The 25,020-nt window shown below is 39.3% G+C and overlaps 1 protein-coding gene across 1 annotated transcript in view; it reads left to right on the plus strand.

The window, feature by feature from the left end:
- Nucleotides 1-25,020, plus strand: part of HDAC8 (histone deacetylase 8) — a 242,204-nt gene that overhangs the window by 77,967 nt on the left and 139,217 nt on the right. The window contains exons 8-9 of the mRNA XM_060086882.1: nucleotides 16,679-16,851; nucleotides 19,341-19,435. Of these exons, the coding sequence (XP_059942865.1) occupies nucleotides 16,679-16,851; nucleotides 19,341-19,435 (268 nt within the window). The remainder of the gene's footprint in view (nucleotides 1-16,678; nucleotides 16,852-19,340; nucleotides 19,436-25,020) is intronic.

A 25,020-nucleotide genomic window follows, 5' to 3' on the forward strand; every position in this document is an offset into this window, starting at 1 on the left:
TCCCACACCCTGGAGCTTAGCTCCTAGGGAGGACTTGCCTGTGCCAGGAATTGTACTAATCATTTATTTGATTTTTTCCATTTGATACTTATAACAATATACAATCTATAATACCTGCAAAGGTAGGTATTCTTATTCCCATCTTATAAATGAGAAAACTGGAGCTTAGAAATGTTGATTTGTTTAAGCTCACACAGCTAGCATTAACCATTGGCTACATTGTCCCCAGAGTATCCCATGGAAGTATGAAATGTTTTCACAAGGAAAAAATACCACCCCCCAAGACTTCTTGGAAATTTTTATCTCCGGGGATTGCAGAAAAGTCCTAAAAAAAGAAACCATTTAAGATTATGCAAATGAACCACAAGATCTGTAGTATACACAATCCATTGTGCTTATGTTTGTGAAAGTACAACTTAGATTTTTGCCAATTAAAAAAAAAACCTCTTAATCCTAAGGATTTAATTTGTAATTTTATGCATCAAAAACAAGAATAAATACTGTGAGATTTACTTCTTAGGTTTTAAATTTCTGATTAAAGTTTGGAAACATGGAGATTCTGTAAATCTGCTTTTTCCTTTATTTTCAACGGGGAAAATCCTGACTTCCTTCTTTAGAAAGTGAATAATGTCACATGTCATTATATAGAGGTCTCCTCACACAATTTTTTTCATGTGTTTTTTGGGGGACTAGTATTGCTAAAGACTTTTAACATTATGCATTTTTGCAACTGTAGGCATGATTTATATCATCTCTTGGTCCTAGCAGAAGGCCATATCTACATATAGGGTAGAGATTCTCCATCCATGCTATAATTTGTTCATCCAATACCAATGGAATAAAATGAGAACCAAGGGACATCACTAAAGGATATTTAAGTGAAATGTTTTCTTTCCCTATTGACTTTTAATGTTATATTTAAAGAAGAGATGTTTTAATGATGATAGGTTTTTCTTTCAGTATAATGATGTCATCTTGAATTTATCTTCCACTTGGGACTCCAGATTCCTTATCATTCAGTTTTAGAAGCAGGTAGATAGATCCTCAGTGAAAGAGAACCCAACAATTATAGCCTACTCCTTTGAGCTTGGTGATGTGGCAAAACCTATAAGAACATATAATCATACATAAATATTTTAAGCAATACAAATGTTTTCAAAATTCTCTTTCATCTGATGAGAAGGGAAGAACTCTCTAGAAATTTGCATTTCAGAACAAAAAATTATATAGCCTTACTTCCATCTTCATCCCCATTTTCATTACACTCTGAGAGCTGGTGAAAATTCTTTACAAAATTACCTCTCTTCAGTCAGGTCACACCTATACCACCTTGATCATTACTAGGTCACTATGGCCCAGTGATAAAGGTCATGGAAGCTGCTACTTTCTTGTATGAGCCTGGAACGTTGAACTCAGCCCTCCATAAGTAAGATATTTGGTAGTCAGTGCTTTTGTTCTGTTTGATAAACTTCTATTCTGCCTCTGTGTGGTATGGCAGATGCAAATTGCCTGTTGTTTCTGGAAAATGGATGACTCAGACACTAATTAAATTCACTGTTAACATTAGGCACAGGTGGAAATGAGACCAAAGCCGGCCATTCATTTAATGTTCCTAATTTGATGTGTCTTTTAAAATATAATATTAAATTCAAAAGACATTAAGTGCCTAAGAGTATAGGATAATTTGGAGGGGGGGGGCTACTGTGCTTAATTATCTGTGTTGTCCTGAACCCTCCATCAGTGAGCCCGCCTTGTCCCCCGTACTTGGTTAGGGTGGCAGTGGAGAACTGTTTTTTTTCCCTCACCTGATCCTTTGAGCTTTATATCCAGGTGGTTAGAAAGACAGTTTTTTTTAAACATCTTTATTGGAGTATAATTGCTTTACAATGGTGTGTTAGTTTCTGCTTTATAACAAAGTGAATCAGTTATACATATACATATGTCCCCATATCTCTTCCCTCTTGCGTCTCCCTCCCTCCGTCCCACGCTCCGTATCCCAGCCCTCTAGGTGGTCACAAAGCACAGAGCTGATCTCCCTGTGCTATGCAGCTGAGAAGGACGTTCTTATATCCTTCTTCCTCGCTCGATCAGTGGGTTTCATGACCAGTTCCTAAACTCCTGCACCAAGTAGCCCTGACACCATGACAGCCCCTACCCCTAGCAGTCTTCCTAGGCGATTTATTTTTTTTCATGTAAGTCCAGGAGGACCATCTCCTGGAATTCGGTGGGTTTGTTCTGTCACTATGATGTGTACCTTCTCTGCTCTCTTCTCAGTGCTGAATTATCCCTGCCCCCTGGAGAAAGTGACCTGATTCTTTTTCCACAGCAGTAATAGGTTCTGAGGCTAGAACATGCTCTGAAACTACCCAGAGGCAGGAAGACCTGGCTCATAAATGGAAAATTTGAGAATTACACCCTCTAACGTAGGGCTGCCCTGAAAAGAATCCTAAATTTGAATATGTCTGTGCTTGGTGGGACATTCTAACATCAAAATTCATATTACTCCTCTTAGCTGCTCTCCACCATGTACCCCCTCCCCCATCCTAATTCTCTCCCCTCTCGTGTTCTTTCATCACTGCTGTCCCCTCACTCTAGCCTAACAAAACTGCCCTTTACGCTCCGCTCTCACATGTTACAGCTCTGAGTGACTGTGCCTGACACTGTCATTCACCCGGCAGCTGCTGGCACTGATGAGCTGCCTGCTTTGTTGTATCCTGTTGACATGGGCTGTACAGAGATTTAGTTAAATCTGATGTCCCCCACCTGACAAAAAGGCCCAATGCTAAGTCTGGCCGGGCTTTGCTCTCCATGCGCTGTTACCCACTGCACCATCAGGAAAGAGCCATACCCACTGGTACTTAAAGCGAGACCAAAGAAAAGACACCTCAAAGAAAGCCATATCAAATAACCAGCTAACAAGTTAAAAAGCGAAAGGGTATGTGCATTTGCCTAGAGACCGTGCAAGTGCTGCTGAGGAGTGAGCTGGATGCAAAGGGGTTTATATGCTCGCCCTGGACAGGAGAATCCTGCAGAGGAAGGTGAGGGATGCTGGGGTTGGGGCAGGGTGGTAGGGGGACCACCTTAAATATATTAGGGATGAAAGTAGAAAAACATCTATCCTATTTAATTATAGGCAAGTCTCACTAACTCAGCCTAATAAGAGGAAAGCCAGTCTGAATTATGGAATATTTTTAAATACGTTTTTATTATTTTCAAGCACTGGACATGCTAGTAATTCAAACTAGACTAACAGCATCATACAGTACCTCAGGGAAAGGGCTTTAAGAATCATTTGTAATTAGCATATCAATTATTTGTATATAAGTGGATGTGCACAAAGTGCATAAAAAGTTTATTCTCTTAAGTAGGACAAACATTCCCCAGCACAGTCCTGTTTACACTATTAATTTGCTTAGCCAGCCCTTTTTGTGCCAAGATAGATGTATGTAAGACATGCTTATTTCCTCAGGGAAGAATGAATCGCTTCCCTATGTTTAGTCCAGTAACTAAGAAGCGGAGCGCCACTTGATTGGTTTGGGATTTCCAGGATATGGAGTTTTGAATTTGCATACAGACTAGAGAGATTTCATATGGAGAAGATCTGGCAGCCGTTGCCAGAGACCCAGTTTCCCCATCTGGATTTCATTGGAGTGATCTGGATTTCATCAAGCAACAGGACACTGATCCTAAATGATCCACCAGACACTCTAACATAGGCATGTTTAAAATACATCCTGCCCCAGAAAAATAACTGCTAAAATATGATGAGTTGGAGTTAGTCTATGTGCAGTACTTAAAAGTAATAAAAACACATTTATTTTTAAGTCCCACAAAAACCGTGCAATATCAAGTTAATGATGAAAATCAATCCCCGAACTCTTTTCTTGCACACCTCATTGTGTGACGGCATGGCAGAGATTTCCAATCATCGGGGAAAGGATATTATATTTTGATGAGCTGCACCAGGTGCTAACTATATGGCAGGATTTCGGCTTTGAATCTTAGGGAGGCCCTCCTGGGTAAAGAAGGGTGAGTGAAGGGCTAGGGGCATGTTTATTGTTAACAAATCATTATTGTCTACCTAAGTTCAAAAATCAGAGCAAGTGAATTGAAAAAGAAGTATCAGGTATATAGGGAGTGTAGAAAATATGATTAGGAAATGAGAAACAGAGATATAGGCCTATATTTCTACCCGTATGTATTAAAACTGTGCTCTAGGTAAATTGTGAATTCTTCAAGGCTTAGAGAGTAAAAACTAAGTGCAGAGAGCGTAAGCACAAGCAGTAAATATACACACAAATGTTGTAACTACAGTTTGGAATGACTCCAACTCTCTCCTTTCCCCCAAGGGCATCACTATCCAGGGTCTGCAAAGGCCAAATAGCTGTTTGGCTTCCAATCTGATTTTTTGCTAAGAAATCAGAGAAGTCGGTTTCAATTTTAATAATATATTCTCCCAACCTCTATCTAACAGAAAGGCACTTGTGTTTCTGCCCCTTCTTAAAGTGAATTTTGTGTTTGGTGAAAGGTAATAGATTGGCAGCACTGGAAAAGGAATTACTGTATTCCCAGAACAGGTATAACCAGGCAGTGACACTATGAAATTTCTCTCTGCCTTTGGGGAACATTAGAGTACCATTCAGGAAGTCACTGCTATGGTGTGCTGTGCTGAACTCAACAGTATCCTAGTGGGCTGAAGGAATTAACATAGCACTCGAAGGGCCTGACTTAAGGCCATTCATTTATTCATTCAACATTAGGGAGTGCTTACCATGTGCCTGGTGCTGGGAGAAGACTTTTGCAAGTGTTATATCATTTAATCCTCATAATAACCCTGTGAGGGAGAGAATATTCTTGTTTTACAGAGACGGTTCAGAGAAGTGATTTGTCCAAGTTGCTATTGCAAGCACTGGATCCAACTTTGTCTGACCCCCAAGTGCAGTGTTCTCCCTGAGCTCCATGCTGTGGAGGCTGCAAAGGGGATGGATGAAAAAAAAGGGGGGGGGGCGATGGATGAGACATGCCCAAATAATGTGATGCGTAGCAGAATGTAATCTGTGCTTGTGTGAGTGGTCCTGGTGGTTACAGAGCAGTAAAATGACCTACGCCAGGTCAAATAAAGAGTCATTAGTATAGCTAGACTTAGGATTCATATTCTTTAAGCCCTCTTCCATTTTGGGGTTTTTTGGTTTGGTTTTGGTTTGGTTTGTTTGTTTCAGTTTAGCTCTCCAAACCAGCCTGCCTCTCCACCTACCCCACCCCCTGCGCAGATAATATATATTCTGCTTCCTAGGGCCTTGGGCCTTTCAGAATGTGGAGAGCCAAAGAGCACTGGGGTTTAGTGAAAAGAGCACTAGATTTGAATTAGAATTAGTGTTCTAATTCTAGCTCCAACGATTCACTCTAGGCCACTGGTACGGCCCTTTAATTCTAGATGACTCATTTTCCCCTGTGTGAATGAGAATGGTTTACTTCAAAGAGGTAAAGAGATAAGTAATAATAAACTAAAAATAGTGCACAGCCCTTTTTGTTGCCAAGGTGACATATAATTGATGAGTGGAATTACTTACTACAAAGCATGTTAGAAAGGGATGACAATTAGAATCTGTGTTTCTGTATAATGGACTCAGCAATGAGAGAAAAGATGCCCCTGTAAAATGTTAAGAAACTACATCTTAAAAAATAAAACAGCAAAAGCGATCTGAGGGGGCCTCCCTGGTGGCGCAAGTGGTTGAGAGTCCGCCTGCCGATGCAGGGGATACGGGTTCGTGCCCCGGTCTGGGAGGATCCCATATGCCGCGGAGCGGCTGGGCCCGTGGGCCGTGGCCGCTGAGCCTGCGCGTCCGGAGCCTGTGCTCCGCAACGGGGGAGGCCACAGCAGTGAGAGGCCCGCATACCGCAAAAAAAAAAAAAAAAAAAAAGCGATCTGAGGATTGTTTGGGAAGGTTGGGGGTTCAGAGGTTTGAGGTTGGTTTGTTTGTTTTTCTTCTATAGCTTTGGGTGTTTTGTTTTGTTTTATCCTAAAGATGTTAATGGAATCAGTACACCTTGTCTGATGCTAAAAGCAGAAAGAGAGACTTATAGGAAATTAAATGTCTTCTGGATATGTCCAAGAGGCACCCATGGCCCCAAACAAAATGACACATCATCCTCACCTCAGGGAGCCCCCCCATCCCAGTTCCCTGCATCCCTGAACCATTTGTAATAGATATTCAGGAATCCCCGAGGCATTTACCATATGCTGCATCCCCCGCAGGTTGAGTTTTTGCAGAATGAGTCAGCAGTACCTGAGTTGAGATATGACTGAGGGAATTTAGAGAAGACAATACCTGTGAAAAGTTGACAAGCTCCCATTTGGGACTGATTAGCCATCTTTGGGTCCTTAAAGCAATCCCCCCCTCTGAATCCCATACAATGCAATAGGTTTAAAATGTTTATCATAGAAAGGGTTTGGCTGTTGGCAATAAATTTTCTCACGTTGACTTTGGAAGCTCACAGTGTTAGTAGCAAGTATTTCTCTCTTCTCTCCATTTCCTGCCCTTCTTGGTTTTTCAACTTTGAATTCCTCATTTCTTTAATCTCTGTTGAGGAAGTCTCTAGAGGGTGCTGAGGGTGCTTGTTGGAAAATACAAAGATGATAAGGCTTGTCTAGGCTGATTTGCAAGGGAGCAGTTAGGAGACAAACCTGCTAGGAGCATGCACCAATCAGAGGTCTGGCTATAGAGGGGCAAGTTTGGGTTACCAAATCTATCACCAACATTGATTAAGGATAATTGTCACACCATCTTTCTGGCATTCCATTTCCCTGAGAGGAATCTTTTAGAACTTTATGTATTTAAAAACAAACAAACAAAACAAAACCAGGTTCCACCACTGGTATTAGAGGTAAAGTGGCACCAGTGAATGATCCCAAGGGTACACCATAGAAGCTGTGGTCTACCCTGATGGAATAAAAGAAAAGGGGATAATGCTACAATTTGGTTCTTGGGCTTTTCCTTTTATCTAAAAGCATCATTAACGTCATCACCCCTGGCTTTTATCCACCTCCAGCACCAATCACCTTTCCCAAATCAATGCCTGTAGAAACAGCTGCCACAGCCTCTCGTCCTCATTTGCATAGCCTTGTCTGAAGAGCAGACTGCTCAATACTGAGGGATCCGGTTTCTCATCAAGAAAATTGCATTTCAAATGAATATCTTATGTGTTTATAGGGAAGTTACTAATGTAGTATAATGAGATGCCTGTCCTCCCCCTCCTTTCTGGGTAAGCGATTTTATACTTTCCCAAAACCTAAAATTAATGATTGCAGTGTAGCAGATAGTACTGTTACAGTGGTTAGGGAAGCTTTCCCAAAAGCAATCTGGAATGATATTTCATTCATTTATTCATTTAATAACTATTTATTGAATGCCTCCTATGTATAAAGTATTAAGTCTACCCTCAAGGAAGCTGGTGGAAATTTTTAAATTATAGATACACAGAGAGATATATATTCACATTCATACACAGTCTAATAAAATGAAACATGGAAAATTATAAGGACCATAAGAGATAAAATGCTGTGGGCACTCAAAGGGATAAGGTACTTCAGAAAAGGGCTTAATTGAGGAGGTAACATTTGATCTGGCTTCTAAAGGGTAACTAATTACTATATCTTTACAAAGTGTGTAAATGTGTATGTGTTTATGAAATCTGGGTCAAGTTTAAATGTATGAGATTGCAGAGGAAGATGCTCTATGCAGAGGGTACAGCAAGATCAAGGTCAGAAAGGCTGAGCTCTGTACAGAGAATAGCAATGGTTTAGTTTGTCTGGACTGTGAAGTGCATGAGAAGAACAATTTGCAAAGGAAATTGGAAAAGTGGGTGGGAATCACCTCACGCAGGACCTAGAATTCTTGGCAATGAAAATTTGTACCATGTTCTGCAAGCATTTGGGGAACTGCCGAAGGTTTTAGAATGAGGGTATAGTATAATTAGAGCTAAGGTTAACACTCGAAAAATAATAATGCAGTGCCTGCTACTGCTGTTATACAAAATAATGTGTGAAGTGGCTGGAACAAGCACCTGATGCACGGTAAATCATGGAAGCAGGTATATTGTGGTGATTTAGAACATGGACTGGTGCCAGGAGCCCCGGGTTCAAAAGCCAGCTTGCCACTTAATAGCTGTGTGATCTTGTACAGATTTCTTAACCTCTCTATGCTGCTGTTTCCCCATTATAGAATAGGATTAATGATAACACCTATTTTATAAATTGTTATGAGAGTCACATGAGCTAATACATATAAAGTGCAAAGAACAGTGCTCAGTTTTTAATAAAGTACTTGATGCATATTAGCTGATATTATTATTATCATTTTTTATTCATGAAGAAGATGGAATTTGAATAAGCCTTTAAAAAATAGATACGATGTAGACATGTAGAAAGGTGACTTTCAGGCACAAGGAAGTGCATGACAAAAAGAAAGTGCAAGGTGAGTGGGGTGAACCATGGACAGTTCAGTTTACCTACAGAATAACGTAGGTTAAGGAGTTATTAGCAAATAAGAGTCAAAAGGTAGGCTGGAATCATATCATGAAGGACTTGGAATCATAAGCTAAGAATTTTAAGCATCATCTAAAGACAATGGAGAGATATTGAACGTTTTTGAGTAAGGAAGTGACTTGATCAAAACCTTCCCTAAGGAAAATTAATCTGATGGCGGTGTGTGTGTGTGGGGGGGGTGTTGGATTAGAGAGGTAAAAGACTTGAGGCAGAGAAATTAATTAGGAAGCTATTGGTGTAATCCACAAGAAGGTCATAAGTGCTAGATTAGAGTACTGCCATGAGAGCATGAGAGTGGAAAGGACAGAATAAGAGAGGGATTGGTGCAAGTCCGGTAACTGAAGAGGAGCAGGGAAAGGGAGGAATCACAAAGAGCCTCAGAGTTTTGAACACAGATTACTGAAAGGATGGGGTATCGTTAGCAGAGACAAAGAATAGAAGAGGTAAGATGATAGGTTCAGCACGGTCAAAATGGAGCTGTAAATCACAGATGACTTTGTAGAAATTGACAAGCTGATCCTAAAATTTATACAGAAATTCAATCCAGAATAACCAAAAAAAATCTTGAAAAGGAAGAACAAGGTTGGAGCACTTCCCAGCTTTAAAACTTACTACAAAGCTACTGTAATCAAGACAGTGTGGCGCTGGCAATGAGGCTAGACATATAGAGCAATGGAATAAAGTTCAGAGTCCAGAAATATGTACAGTCAATTCATTTTACCCAAAGAGTGCCAAGACAATTCAATGGGGAAAGAATAGTCTTTTCAACAAATGGTGCTGGGACAACGGGATCTCGTGCAAAAAAAAAGTGGTTTTGGACCCATACCTCACACCATATACAAAAGTTAAGTCCAAATAGCCTAAACGGTCTAAATGTAAGAGCTTAAACTATAAAACGCTTAAAAGAAAACGTAGATGTAAATGTTCATGGCCTTGAATTAGATATTGCTCTCTTAGACGTGACGCCAAAAGCACAAGCAACAGAATAAATATAAATAAATTGGATTGCATCAAAATTTAAAACTTTTGTGCTTCAAAGGACACTATCAAGAAAATGAAAGACAACCCATAGAATGGGAGAAAATTTTTGCAAGTCATGTATCTGATAAGGGACTTGTATTTATAATATATCAACACTTACAAATCAATATTAAAAAGAAAAATGACTCATTTTAAAAATGGGCATAGACCTTGCTCTAAAGAAGATATACAAATGGCCAAAAAGCACATGAAAAGATACTCAACATCATTAGTCATCAGTGAAATGCAAATCAAAACCACAATGAGATACCACTTTATACCCACTAGGATGGATATAATAATTTAAAAAAAAACAGAAAATAATAAGTGTTGGTGAAGATGTGGAAGAAGAATTGGAACCATGATCCGTTACACATTGCTGGGGGGAATGTAAAATGGTGCAGCCCCTGTGGAAAACGGTCAGGCAGTTCTCTCAAAAGGTTAAACAGAGGGCTTCCCTGGTGGCACAGTGGTTGAGAGTCCACCTGCTGATGCAGGGGACACGGGTTCGTGACCCGGTCCGGGAAGATCCCACATGCCACTGAGCGGCTGGGCCGGTGAGCCATGGCCGCTGAGCCTGCATGTCCGGAGCCTGTGCTCCGCAACGGGAGAGGCCACAACAGTGAGAGGCCCGTGTACCACAAAAAAAAAAAAAAAAAAAAAAAGTTTAAACAGAGAGTTACCATATGACCCAGCAATTCTACTGCTAGGTATATTAGAAAAATGAAAACATGTCTACAGTAGCATTTCTCATATTAGCCAAAAATTATAGAAATAACCCAAATGTCCATCAACAGATGAATGGAGAATAGATAAAGAAAATGTGGTATATACAAACAATGGAGTATTATTTGGCCATAAAAAGGAATGAGGTACTAATACATGGATGAACCTTGAAAACATTATGCTAAATGAAATGAAAGAAGCCAGTCACAAAAGACTGCATATTATATAATTCCATTTATATGAAAGGTCAAAATTAGACAAGTCCATAGAGACAGAAAGTAGGTTAGTGGTTGCCAGGGGCTGGAGGTTGAAGAGTGGTGGGAATAGGTAGTAACTGCTATTGGGTACAATGTTTCTTTTGGGGATGATGAAAATGTTCTAGGGAATTCCCTGGTTGTCCAGTGGTTAGGACTCCGTGCTCTCACTGCCGAGGACCCAGGTTCAATCCCTGGTTGGGGAACTAAGATCCCACAAACCACGTGATGCAGTAAAAAAAAATGTTCTAAAATTCATTGTGGTGATGGTTGCACAACTATGTGAGTGTACTAAAAGCTGTTGAATTGTACACCTTAAATGGGGGAATTGTATGGTATGTGAACATTGATAAAGTTGTTTTTTAAAAAAATATTTTTTGAAAAGATTTTTTAATGGAGCCGTAGCCATTGATGATAACCAGCTTCAGATTTCTGAGTAGTATCCACTGTCAGTTGCTTCTGAGAAATTGATAAAAATAACAGAGAAAAGGCTTTTGGATATCATGACACAGAGGTCTCTCTCCCTTCGAGAAAGCAGTTTCAGGAGAGCAGTGAGATCAAAAACTGGATTGCAAGAAGTATGTAGAGGTGGCCAATAAGTAGACAAATTTGGCAGTGTTGAAAAGGGGACGAAGAGATGGACAACTTGTAACCTAAAGGAACTGAATCAGTAGGAAGACAGAGACTAAAGATGTAAGAAAGAGCTCATTGGTGATACATGGCCCTTAGAGCAACAGGAAAGAGAATCTAGTGCCCAGCTGGTGAAATTAGCCTCAAGGAAGAGAAGGAATATGAGGGAAGACATTTTCAGGTAAAGAAAAGAGGTAAAAGAAGGCATTTATTAGACATAGCTTCAACCAGCTCACTCAAGCATGAGGCAGAAAAAGTTTGATCTTGAAAGATACACCTCAAACTGTTTCTCATTGTTGACTGAGCTGATTGAAACTATGTGTAATGAATCAGGAGTTACCTCTGGAGAGGGAGTAGAGATGGAGAAAAGGAGATTTTTTTCCCATTTATTTGATAGAGTTTTATGTTTGACTTTTTAGCATGAGTATGAAGAATGTACTCATTATATTTGTATTTTTAAAAAATCAGACTAGATGCTGCAAGAAATGTAGTTGTTTACCAATTGGAGGTGAAGCAAAGGAACTGCCAAATTACACTGTGTACAAAATACCCTACCTTTTTCAAAACTTCTAATTACCCTTTTCTCTACCCATCTGAAGCCCTCTTCATCAGAACTCCCTGAGGACTAATTTTCCCTTCCTGGTTATCATTAAAACAACTCTCCCAGAAACACCTGCCTTCCTTTACCCTTTCCTCCCTCCCAGTACCAAATATTCATGACTGTCATATGTATATGCTTTTCTTGTGTGTCAGTGTGTATTGCCCTATCAATTCTACCATAGGAATATCTCCCAAATCCATCTCTTCCTCCCAACCCTTGCTGCCACTGGCCTGGATGGTTGCAAAAAACCTCTTGATGGGCTTCCCTGGTGGCACAGTGGTTGAGAGTCTGCCTGCCGATGCAGGGGACACGGATTTGTGCCCCGGTCCGGGAAGATCCCACATGCCGCAGAGCGGCTGGGCCCGTGGGCCATGGCTGCTGAGCCTGCGCGTCCAGAGCCTGTGCTCCGCAACGGGAGAGGCCACAACAGTGAGAGGCCCACGTACCGCAAAAAAAAAAAAAAACTCATGATAACCTTCACTGTATCCTATGCTGTAATCAGAGGGTCTTTTCAAAATGTAAGTTTAATCATGCCTTGTGCATGCGGTGCACACGTACATGCACACACATGTTTGAGACATTTCATACCCTTTAATGAATTCTTTTCTATTGAAGTATAGTTGATTTACAATGTTGTGTTAGTTTCTGATGTACAGCAAAGTGATTCGTATATTCATATATTATTTTTCATATTCTTTTCCATTACAGTTTATTACAGGATATTGGATATAGTTCCCTGTGCTATACAGTAGGACCTTGCTGTTTATCTGTTTTATATATAGTTGTGTGTATCTGCTAATCCCAAACTCCTAATTTATCCTTCCCCATCTCCCTTTCCCTTTTGATAACTGTAAGTTTTCTATGTCTGTGAGTCTATTACTGTTTTGTAAATAAATTCATTTGTGTCATATTTTAGATTCCACATATAACTGATATTATATGGTATTTGCCTTTCTCTGTCTGACTTACTTCACTTAGTATGATAATCTCTAGGTCCATCCATGTTGCTGCAAATGGCATGATTTCATTCTTTCTTATGGCTGAGTAGTATTCCAGTTATATATATATATATATATATATATATATATATATATATATATATATACATACATACACACACACACACATACATATATACATACATACATACCATGTCTTCTTTACCATTCATCTGTCAATGGACATTAAGGTTGTTTCAGTGTATTGGCTGTGAACATTGGGAATGCATGTATCTTTTCGAATTAGAGTTTTCTCTGTATATATGCCCAGGAGTGGGATTGCTAGGTCGTATGGTAGCTCTATTTTTAGTTTTTTAAGGAACGTCCATAGTGTTCTCCACAGTGGCTGCACCAATTTACATTCCCACCAACAGTGTAGGAGGGTTCCCTTTCTTCCACACCCTCTCTAGCATTTGTTATTTGTAGACTTTTTAATGGCCATTCTGACCAGTGCGAGGCAGTTTTGATTTGCATTTCTCTAGTAATTAGTGATGTTGAGCATCTTTTCATGTGCCTCTTGGCCATCTGTATGTTTTCTTTGGAGAAATGTCTATTTAGGTCTTCTGCCCATTTTTTGATTGAGTTGTTTGGGTTTTTTGATATTAAACTATATGAGCTGTTTGTATATTTTGGAAATTAAGCCCTTGTCCGTCCATCATTTGCAAATATTTTCTCCCATTCTGTAGGTCGTCTTTTCGTTTTGCTTATGGTTTCCTTTGCTGTATAAAAGCTTATTAAGTTTGATTCAGTCCCATTTGTTTATTTTTGCTTTTATTTCTATTGCCTTGGGAGACTGACCTAAGGAAAACATTGGTATGATTTAGAGACATTTCATAGCCTTTAAGTAAAAGTCCAAACTGCCTGGCTTATCTGGCCCTTTGTGCTCTAACCCACGTTTACTTAACCAGCCTCACTCCCACCACTCCCTGCTCCAAGCCTTCATGCTCTGGTGTGTGCAGGTCCTTCTGTAAACCTAGTCCCTTACCCATAACCCCCACAACCCTCCCTGCTTCCAGTTCCCATACCTTCACCCCCATGTGCCTGTAAACTTCTCCTAATCTTTTTTTTTCACTTTTTATTTCGAGATAATCATACATTCACAGAAAGTTGTAATGAAATGTACGGGGAAGTCTCTTCTTCCTACAGCCTCCTCCAGTGTTGCCATCTTGTACAATTATAGTATAACATCAAAATCAAGAAGTTGACATTGGTACAGTCTGTAGAGCTTATTCAGTCTTCACCAGTTATACATGCACTCGTGTGTGTGTGTGTGTGTGTGTGTGTGTGTGTGTGTGTGTGTGCATAGCTTTGCATAACCACAACCACCAGCACAGTCAAGGTACAGAACTGTACCATCACCACAAGGCTCTCTCATGCTACCCTTTTATAGCCACACTCATCCCTAACCCCTGGCAACTACTAATCTTTTCTCCATCTCTCTAATTGTTTCACCAATGGTATATAAGTGGAATCATGCAGTACAGATTTTGAGATTGGCCTTATTCACCCAGCGTCATTCTCTTGAGATCCATCCAAGTTTTTTGCATGTATCAAGATTTTATTTCTTTTTATTGATTAGCAGTATTCCAATGGTATGGGTGTACTGCAATTTGTTTAACCATTCACTTGTTGAAGTACATCTGAGTTGTTTCCAGTTTGGGTTGTTAAAAATAAAGCTGCTATGAACGTTCATGTACAAGTTCCTATATGAAAATAAGTCTTAACTTCTCTGGAATAAATGCCCAAGAGTACAATTTTTAGATTGTATGCCAAGTCCATTTTTAGTTTTGACAGGAACTGCCAAATTATTTTTCAGAGCGGCTGTACCATTCTATATTCCCACCCAAAAGGTCTGTATGATCTAGTTTCTCCACATCCTCACCAGCAATTTATATTTTCACTGTTTTTCATTTTAGCCACTTTATAGGTGGCTCATTGTACTTCTCATCTTTTAAAACCTGACAAGAGTTACTCTACTTCCTCTTCTGTGCCATCACTGATATTTCATTTATCATTGTGTTTTAATTATTTATTGATATAGTCCGAGTCTTCCCCTCTGTTCTGAGCTACGTGAAGATAAGAGCTGTGCCATATTCGTCATTTTTTTTTCCTGCAGCATCTGATACAGTTACATACTGGACACACAGAGGGCACTCAGTAAATGTGTGCAAAGTGAGGGAAAGAATGAAAATGAAAAATCATTAGTCTTTCTTGCCTCCCCCTCCTCCCCGTTAAGCTGTAAACCTTTTTAAAACAGAAATCACACCTTCCTCTGTGTCTCCCAGCAGCAACTAATAGGGTGCTCTTTACGTGTAGCTGCTCAATAAATGTTGGCTAACTATTCGGGTGGTTTATCTTCCCTCCGCACCCAGGAGATAAGCACATGAAAGAGAGAATAGGCCTGAGTATTCCTGTATTAAAGATCATATGTCATAAGTTTTATAGTATTCTTATGATCTCCACAATCACTGAATATTTGTCTGTGTAGATGAGAAATCAAAACAAAACGGTCTTTTGAGTCAAAGAATGCCTCTGCAACTGAGCACTTTTCAGTAGTTTCAATACCCTGGTTACATATGAATTTTGGAGGACAGCATTTCATATCCCTGCATTCCTTTTGCAGTTTCAGAAGGATCTGGAATTTTTCTATTTTTGCTGAACTGGTATAATTTGACATGTTGATTATGAAAGGGTCATTAACCCCAAACATTTTTTATCACTTTTTGACTCTGCATTTTCTCAACTCTGAAGTATGTTAATTTGCACTTGTTTATATGTCTCTGTAAGAGTTACTCAGGCCCTCGAGGACTGGTATATGTTTTGTCTGGGAGCTAGATTGTAAGCCCCTTGAGAGCAGGGACCTTATAACTCCTAGGAATGCATCCTGGACATTGTCAACATTCAATTAATGATAATACTAGAAACTTGCCTAAGGTCATCTGTCACAATAACAACTTCCTTTTCATCTCTAAGACTTCTGTCAGGAAAAGCTCTTAGGTTGATTTGATAACATTGAATGATTCTACCCAAAATTATGCTCGTTATTACCCACTACAATTTGTTCTTTAGAGTGCTTTCAGATTTATAATTTTGGATCAGTTATTATGGTCCCCTTCCCTATAATACCCTGGTTACATACAAGTTTGGGAGGGCTGCACTTCATAACCCAGAAGTCTTTTAGCCTAATACAAAGTAAGCTGATAACATCTATGCTTTCAAAGCGTTTAATTCTCTTCACCAACCCTCATTGATAACTAGGTGGTAAACTCCAAGTATGCTGACAATCTTAACTTACCAGAAATAATCCTTAATTCAGTGTATTGTCCTGTTTTCACAGATTATAAAATGGAGTAAATGTGTACTAAACCAGTCCTATGGCTGTTGAAGTTAAATTGATATGAATTTTTTTTTCTTTTTTTTGCGGTACGCAGGCCTCTCACTGTTGCGGCCTCTCCCGTTGCGGAGCACAGCCTCCGGACATGCAGGCTCAGTGGCCATGGCTCATGGGCCCAGCCGCTCCGCGGCATGTGGGATCTTCCCAGACTGGGGCACGAACCCGTGTCCCCTGCATCGTCAGGCAGACTCTCAACCACTGCGCCACCAGGGAAGCCCTGATATTAATATTTAAAGGAAGTCTGAGTTCTAAAACAGAAAAGCAAATTTGGTCCTTGGTGAGGATGGAGGTAGGGGGAAATTTTTTTGTAAGTCAGGTTTTTTGAGCTACAATTTACATGCAGTCTGATTTACCCCTTTTTAGATAGAAAGTTTGATGAGTGTGACAAGTTGGATTTTTTTCCCTTCACTATTTGCTGATTCAACTATACCTCCCACTACCCTCCACAACCATCCTTAGACCAAACCGCCCTATCTTTTTCTGACATTTTGTCTCCTTTTTCTTTTCCAGTGTACTAAAGGAGGTGTACATAGCCTTTAATCCCAAAGCAGTGGTCTTACAGCTGGGAGCTGATACAATAGCTGGGGATCCCATGTGCTCCTTTAACATGACTCCAGTGGGAATTGGCAAGTGTCTTAAGTACATCCTTCAGTGGCAATTGGCAACGCTCATTTTGGGAGGAGGTGAGTACAAAGGAAGGTCACCAGGAGAATTTGTTGACCTTCCCCCATGTTTTGTCCATTGACACTGAGGAAAACTTGGCTTTCTTAGATTGGATAATACCAACATGCCCATGGTCCAGAAGCCTGAGTCAATGAACCTGCCACCTTCACAGTTCAGCATAAGGAAGTACTCTGACACACTCCTCCTCAGCCTGGCATGTGCATTGACTCCTTGGCACTCTGAAGTCTAAGTTTCCATTCCTGAAGCAAAGGTGCTTTGGTTAAAGGTGACATCAGATCTTATTAAGAATAGAGAATGTTAACCCCAGTGGACTTTGATCCATCTTCTCAGTATAGCCTTTGAGTCCCAGTTCTAATCATTATCTTTTGGAAACATACCACTAAAATTCTAACCCTACTCACATATAAGTAGTAAACACATGAATTAATTGAATATCTAAGCTGAATTCAAGAACAACTTCTCCCCCACTAAAAAAGCATGGATTTGTTACAATAAAGCAAAATTGAGAGATCTAAAGTGTCTCTTGGGCATTTTTGCCTTCAGTGTGTACTGATGTTTTGTATTACTTAACCATCAGAAAGCTGGGTGTATTCAATAGAAGCATTTACACATTTGTGAAAGGAACCTTTCACAAACCTCAACTACCTTTGTAGGTGCCTTGCTTAGAATCTTCTGTCTATCTGGCACAATCTTTATTACATTAGATGAATGGGCTGGTGTGTTAAAATAACATGGTCAAGCAGATTGAGCTTAAAATGTATGTATTATGGAAGCGCTAATAGTTTGTTGTTTGTCAAACTGTTGTAAAAACCAAATTAGAGGAGATTGTGGGAAGGCCTTATGAAAATGAGTGAGCATTCAACACAAATACACAAGCCTGGTCCTTGGGTAGCCTCAAACCCTAGAGGGATCAAAATTAAAGGTGCTTACAAGAGACAACCTCTTATGAAAAGCTGGCGAGAAATGTATTAACTTCAACTCAAGGAAAAGATAAAATTGATAGGTGCCGCAGACATATTGCTTTCCTTGACTGCACTAAAGACAGTGATTATGACACAGGTAGGGCCAGGGCGAAGCAGAAAAGCCCTTTCCTCAGTATACATCTGTGTGAATCTGACTTTTGTTTGAGGCTACAGCCTTTACTTAGCACTTTCAAAGCCTCTTTGCTTTCTCAGCCCCAAGTCTTGGCTTTTGAATATATAACTCTTCTTATGCAATATGTGTATTCCTGAAAATACCGGTGCATAAATGGAATTTTTGCAAATCAAATCATACTGTATGTATGCCAGAGAGAGCTTGCTACTTAAAACCTATGGGGACTCTTTTTGAAATCAAATAATCATACCCAATAATTTGATCTGATAAATTCAGATTTTCCATGTCAGGAGTGTTTAAAGTAATACCTGCACTATTTCACTTCAATTCTCAACCCCCAGTAACACGTAGACAATTGGCAGAGATGGCCACGTGCCCAAACTTCAGTGGATCCCATTGAGGCCAAAAAGACACATTGCAGAAGCCCCAGCATCCCTGACCTTTCAAGGAATAGAAAGGCTTAAGAAGAGGGCACCATATGTCTCAATCTATACATGTTATTCCAGTGTAATTATTAATAGTGTCCCTTTTTTACTCTTAAAAGTGTACCATTGTGGATGATAAATGATATGGTCACCCTGCCTAAAATAGACCAGATTCTATTTCCCTCAGGCTGCACTGAGGTTAGGAAATCTTTCCATTTTATCCTTACACTCTTGGAATTTAGTTAAATACGAAATGTTCCAGTGCTTGCATGGCAGAACACATCTATTCAGCACAAAAATATGCTGATTATTAGCCAGTATAATATGGCTGCTGGGTGACTGTGACAGGACCTGACGAGGTGAGTCAGAGCGTCAATCAGCAGTCCCTTTCTCATCTCATTCTCTTTGATCTCTGCCACTAGACCTGTATTTTGTGGAGAAAAGGAATGCTGAAATGAAAAGAAAGAAGTCTGTTTCTGTCAGCATTTTCCTTTTCTCTTTCCTGGAGGTTTCCAGGGCTATATCTGCCAATGGCTTTAATATACAAGTCACATCTAGCAGTCATTTTATAGAATTGTTACAAAATTCATCACAGAAACCTTCACTTTGAGTAGGTCACCTCAAAAGATCTGGGTTCCAGGGATCTCAGTCTTACCAATGACTCTTGGTGGAATTGAGGACCTTGGAGTCCTTGGGTGCATATTTGTTCAGAGATGAGGGTCTTTTTAATCTTTGTAGGCCTTGGACTTCCCAGTTCCACATTGTGCATGGTCTGACTGGTTCACTAAAGACTGCCTACTAAGTGGTTCAAAAATATCATAAAGAGATGTTTAGGTGAAATTCTGCAAGTTAGAATTATCTTTCTAGCCCTTTTGTTAAAACATTTTTCTCTCCTTCCTTACCCCCCTTCCCTCTCCTGCTGTTCTGTGACTATTCTTTCCTAACTTCACAATTCTTGATGGAGACAGGAGGCTATAACCTTGCCAACACGGCTCGATGCTGGACATACTTGACCGGGGTCATCCTAGGGAAAACACTATCCTCTGAGATCCCAGATCATGAGGTAAGTAAGGCTCTGACAAGTCCTCTCTTCTTTAAGGGGAAGAGCTGAGTCATTCCACCTAATCAAAATCACGTCCTCACCACTCAATACCGTTTTGTTGAGAGACACTCCAATAACAATAACACACTGTCTTGGCAGAATAGTGGACTCTTGTTCCAAAATATCCAAGACCTTCTGCCTTTTTTTACAAGAGATCTCAAAGGCCAACCAACTTTAATTTCTCAATTAATTACAGAGACTGTGGGAAGGGGTCACCTGTTCACACAAAGAACTCTTTGGAATATGTGCATATTTTCATCCCCTAGACTCAAAAAAGAAGGGGCAATTTTTTTTAAATGTAGAAGCTGGGTTCTCCTCTATCTTTAAAAAGTCCTATTGGTGGTATGTCAAACCTCTGTTCTTTGGTGGTAGTCCTGGTCTCTCAATTTTCTTTGGCTGATGTAAAATTTAAAAAACACACAGTCACCACCAAGACAGGTCTGGTATTTTTCCAGCGATTAGTGGCGCACAAAAGTTGGGGCAGGACCATCCAAAATGTGAAGCATGTCATTTGAACCTTTGCCATTTTCTTTAGTCATATGAGATGGGCTTTATGTTTTCCAAGGCATAGATGTCTGTTCTAGTTTTCTCAAAACAGGTGTCATAGAAAGCTCTCTGAGAGCTGTGAGTGTGCTGATGATCCCCTTTATCTGAAGGTGTACCCCTTCTCTTCCCACCCACCCTGACACCTGGCAGGAAGCATGTTATCACAGATCAGGATGTGTAGCTGCAGGCTTTAGACTGTGACTTATAATAATGAATCAGTGGCTGCAGCCCCACCTTCTCAAGCCATCTCCCAAGGAGTCGATATGGTACTTGGGTTATAACATTTTGATTCCTGCTCGATGCAGAAGCTGTACACTTGGGAGCATTATGCTTTTACAAGTTACTATTATTTTTTAAAAACTAGAAACAACTTAAACTACTCTCCTTCCAATTTTCTTCTAACCATAGGTGAGGTATAATATGTATCTCAGAAAAACCACTCAATGTGTCTAGAATACAAATAGAAGGCACTCTATAATTTGAGACAATTTGCTGGTGTCAAGGTTAATAGAAGTCTCTTTTCTTGACTTGACTTACCTTTATTCAGTATTTGGAAGCTTTATGAAATATAAAGGTAAGCGAACAAATTACATTTGTGAACAAATTTAATCGCTGTTATTGCCGTGGGAATATCTCAGATTGCATTGCAATTTAAAGCGCTGAGACTTTAAAAACTGATCAAGTTATGTCAAAAAGTAGTTTTAAGATGTAGAAGCCTGAATCGAGAATGAGTGTTCTGTTCCTAGGAAACAATGCAAATCTATAGATTCATCTATCTTAAAAGGTTGATAAAATTTTAATAAAGGTGAATACTGCCTCTGGTACCTGGAGATGCCTGGCTGGTTGTGGACTTTGCCTTCTAGATAGACATGTCCTGTCTTTATACTGATATAGCCTGCCAGTTTAAATGGGATATAATGTACGTCAGGTGCCACAGTTCTTGGCACACAACAGGCATTTTTGAAATGCAAGTTTTCTCCTTCCCCTTTGTATGCACCTAACAACTTCTGATACCCAGACATTTATGACTTCGTCATTCATAAATTTGTCCAAACCCTTTCGAATCCCTTCTGTCATATCCTTCTGGTATAAGAGATGTGAGTCATCCAAGAGGGAACAAAGAAGAAAATTGAAATGACAGTCTTCCAGGTACAATAAGATAACATTTTAATGAAAATTGCCAAAAATAGCCCACACAGTGTAAAGGCATATATAAGTTTTGTGCCACAATACACAGTTACACACAAATATCCTTGCAGTCCTCTATAATCAGATCAACAAATGGTGGCTCAAAAAATATTTACTGAGCACCCGTTGTGTGCCAGGCACTATGCTAGGTGTCTTGGAAGATACAAAGACACTAAGACCTCATCCCCTACCTCAAACAGCCTGGGATAAAGTGGGGTATGAGTACTGGGGAGATATGTAAGTACACAAATAAATATATTACACAGCAGAATAAGAACCACAAGACTATAGGAAAAATGGCTATGGAGATGTGCCTCAGATATAAAGGGGATATAAAGGAGTGCACAAAATACCCTGCCCTCCATGAGCTGAAAATGTAATTGAGAAATCTAATCGGTGAAAAGGTCAGGACAGTGCAGCAGGCAGCCACAGTCTGCTGGCTAACCCCCTCACTGTCTTCCCTCTCAGTCTCGGCTTTTGTTCTTCTGTCTCCTAGGATAATAATCCTCCTCCTCCAGATGCCCTTTCCCCACCTCTCTATGATCTTCCTCAGTCCAGCTTAAAGCCCTATGCCTTTAAAAATCCCTTACCTAAATATACCAAGGCCCTATGAGCTCTTCCTTCACGTTCATTTGTTCTTTTCATTCCTTTACCAAATATTCATTGGGCCCATACTACTTGCCAGGCCCTATTCAGACCTGATACAGGGATACAAAGACTAACAAAATAAGCCCAGTGCCCTAAAAAATCTCATCATCTAATAGAGGGGACAGAACAATGTGCTCAACCCAGGACAGATGAGGAGCGTAGAGGAAATGTTTCACCAAGACTTTAAATTGAATATTGGAGGTTGACTGGGAGTTTGCCAGGTGAAGAAGATGGAAAGGAATTCTGGGCAGAAGGAATAGAAATTGGAAGGGACCTGGTGCCTCATGGGACCAGGGAGAAGTTTGATATAGTGGAACACAGGGTTTATGAGAGAGAGAGAAGGATTAAGGCTTGAATGGAAATTGGAGCCAGATTATGAAGAGCCTTGAATGATGCACTAAAGAGCTTACACTTTCTTCTGTGAAAACAGATGAGCTTTGGTCTTTAGAAAGCTCATTTGATAGAGCATGGAAGATAGCTTGCAAAAGGGAGAGAGCTGAGAAAGTCAAACCTGTTAAGAGGTTCAAGGACACTCATCACGCTCAAGTCTGTACCATTCCTTTGGTCATCTGTGGTTTCGGTTGTCTGCATTCCCCTTTAGTGCTCATCAGAGTGTTAACACCCACCAAGTTGGTGTTCATTCATTGAATGAACAGTTGAATCAGTGAGTGTTTGAATAATAAGTGTCTCAACATTCATACAGGAAAACTTATATTTTTAAGATGGAAGAATTGGAAGCATCATCTAGCCTTTTTTCTGGAAACTATTTAACCCCAGTAGCAACTACCCATTCTTTGCAAGAAGTACCACCTATCCCAGTAGGAAATAGATGTATCCATGGGAAAACATTAGATCACCAATGAAAGGAAGAGAGTTGGGAAGGCAAGTATTGGAAGTGATTAGTGGTGAAATTTCAGTCATAACCCTCATGAGATACAAAACCAATCATGCCCTAAAGCCATTGATCAAGGAGTTAGTTCCAGCCCAGGAATCGGGGAGCCAGGTTGGCCAGCCAGGCATGGAATAAGGAGGCAATCCCACTGGAAGAAGAGTTGGGCCCAGCGGGGAAGGTGAGAGGAATGGACCCTGCCCATATGACTGGCCCAAGTATCTCTACCATAGGGAAAGCCCAAAGGTGACATGGGGTCCCATAAAAAGACCAGTATGTGGCTAATTTAGCAAATCACCCACTACGTGTAATAAGGCTTATGGACGATTATATAAGAATGTTGTGTAATCCAGTAATACTATTTGGATCCTATAATCTAGGATAGAGTAAGACAATTATATTATAGACAGTTATATTCATTTATATGTATATGTATACAGATATATCAGGTATGTGTACATACCTGAATCATAGAGTAGATCTTTAAACAAAATTTAGTGAACAAAAAATATTTATTTAAATAGACTCCTTTTGATGGACTGGTTAGACAAGTTATGCCTCATTCATATGAGGGAATATATATAGCCACTGAAAAGAATTAAGTTGATTTATATACAAGTGTATGTTACTAATGTAAAACAGTCTTGCATTGCAGTCTATAGGTTTCAGTGAATTCATAGATTGACTTGGGGCAAAATAATATCTTAATATTTACTCTTTCAGTACATGAATTTGCTATCTCTTTCCATTTACTTAAGTCTTTAATTTCAATTTTTAATTTATACTTTTCAGTGAACAGGTCTTACACAAATTTTGTTAAATTTATCCCTAAATATTTCATGACTTTGATGTTGTTATAAATGGTATTTTAAAATTCAATTTCTAATTGTTTGTTGCCAGAATATAGAAATACAAGTACAATTGATTTTTTTATATTTATCTTGAATAATGTAACATTGCTAAACATTAGCTCTAGTAACTTTTTTGTAGATTCTTTAGCATGTTCCATGTATACCAACATGTCATCTGTGAATAAAGAGACTTTTACTTATTCCTTTACAATCTTCATGCCTTTTATTTCTTTTTCTTGCTTTATTACACTGGTTGGGACCTCCAATGCAATGTTGATTAGAAGTGGTAAGAATGAACATCTTTGTCTTGTTCCCGATCACTGGGGGAAAGCACTTAATCTTTCACTATAAAGTGTGAAGTTAGTGGTAGGGATTTTTTTTTAATATCCTTTATTAGGTTGAGGAAGTTCCTTTCTATTCCTAATTTCCTGAGAATTTTCCTCACAAATGAGTGTTGAATTTTGTCAAATGCTTTTTCTTCATCTATTGAAATGGTCATATGGTGTCCTCTTATTCTGTTAATACAGTAAATTGCATTCACTGTTGCTTTTTTTATGTTAAACTAACCTAGCATTCCTGAGATAAACCCTACTTTGTCATGGTATATTACCCTTTTTATATATTGCTGGATTCAGTTTGTTGAAATTTTGTCAAGGATTTTTGTGTCTATGCTAATGAGGGACATTGACCTCTTTTTTTTTTTCTTTTCTTGTAATATCTTTGTCTGGTTTTGATATCAGGGCTATGCTGATCTTATAAAATGACTTGAGCAGTATCCCCAAGTCCACTGTTTTCTGAAAGAGTTTATGTAAAATTGATACTGTGTCTTACTTAAATGTTTGATAGTATTTGTTAGTGAAAATATTTGAGCCTGGAGTTTTGTTTGTGGGAAGGTTTTAAATTATGAATTCTATTTCTTTAGTAGTTACATGGCAAGTCAGATTCTCTATTTCTTCTTGCTTCCATGTTGATAATTTGTCTTCAAGGAATTTGCTTATTCACTTATAATGTTCCCTTATTGTTCTTTTAAAGTCTATAGGTCTATAGGAGCTATAGTGATGTCCCCTCTTTAATTCCTAGTATTGCTAATTTCTTCCCTTTTTCCTTGATCATTTTAGCTTATGGTTTAACAGATTTAGTGAACTGTATTTTTTTCAGAGAACTAGCTTTTAGTTTTATTGACTTTATTTTTCTCTTTTCTATTTCATTATTTCTGCTCATATCTTTGTTGTCCTTCCTTCTACTTATTTTGCATTGATTTTTAGTTCTTTTTCTAGTTTCTTATGATAGAAACTTAGTTCATTGATTTCAAGCCTTTCTTCTTTTTTAATATAAGTATTATATGCTGCAAATTTGCATCTAAACACTGCTTTAGCTGCATCCCACAAATTTTTATATTCTCTTCATTTCCATTTGGTGCAAAA

Source organism: Mesoplodon densirostris, chromosome X (assembly GCF_025265405.1).
Source record: "Mesoplodon densirostris isolate mMesDen1 chromosome X, mMesDen1 primary haplotype, whole genome shotgun sequence".
In the NCBI taxonomy this organism is placed as follows: Eukaryota; Metazoa; Chordata; class Mammalia; order Artiodactyla; family Ziphiidae; genus Mesoplodon; species Mesoplodon densirostris.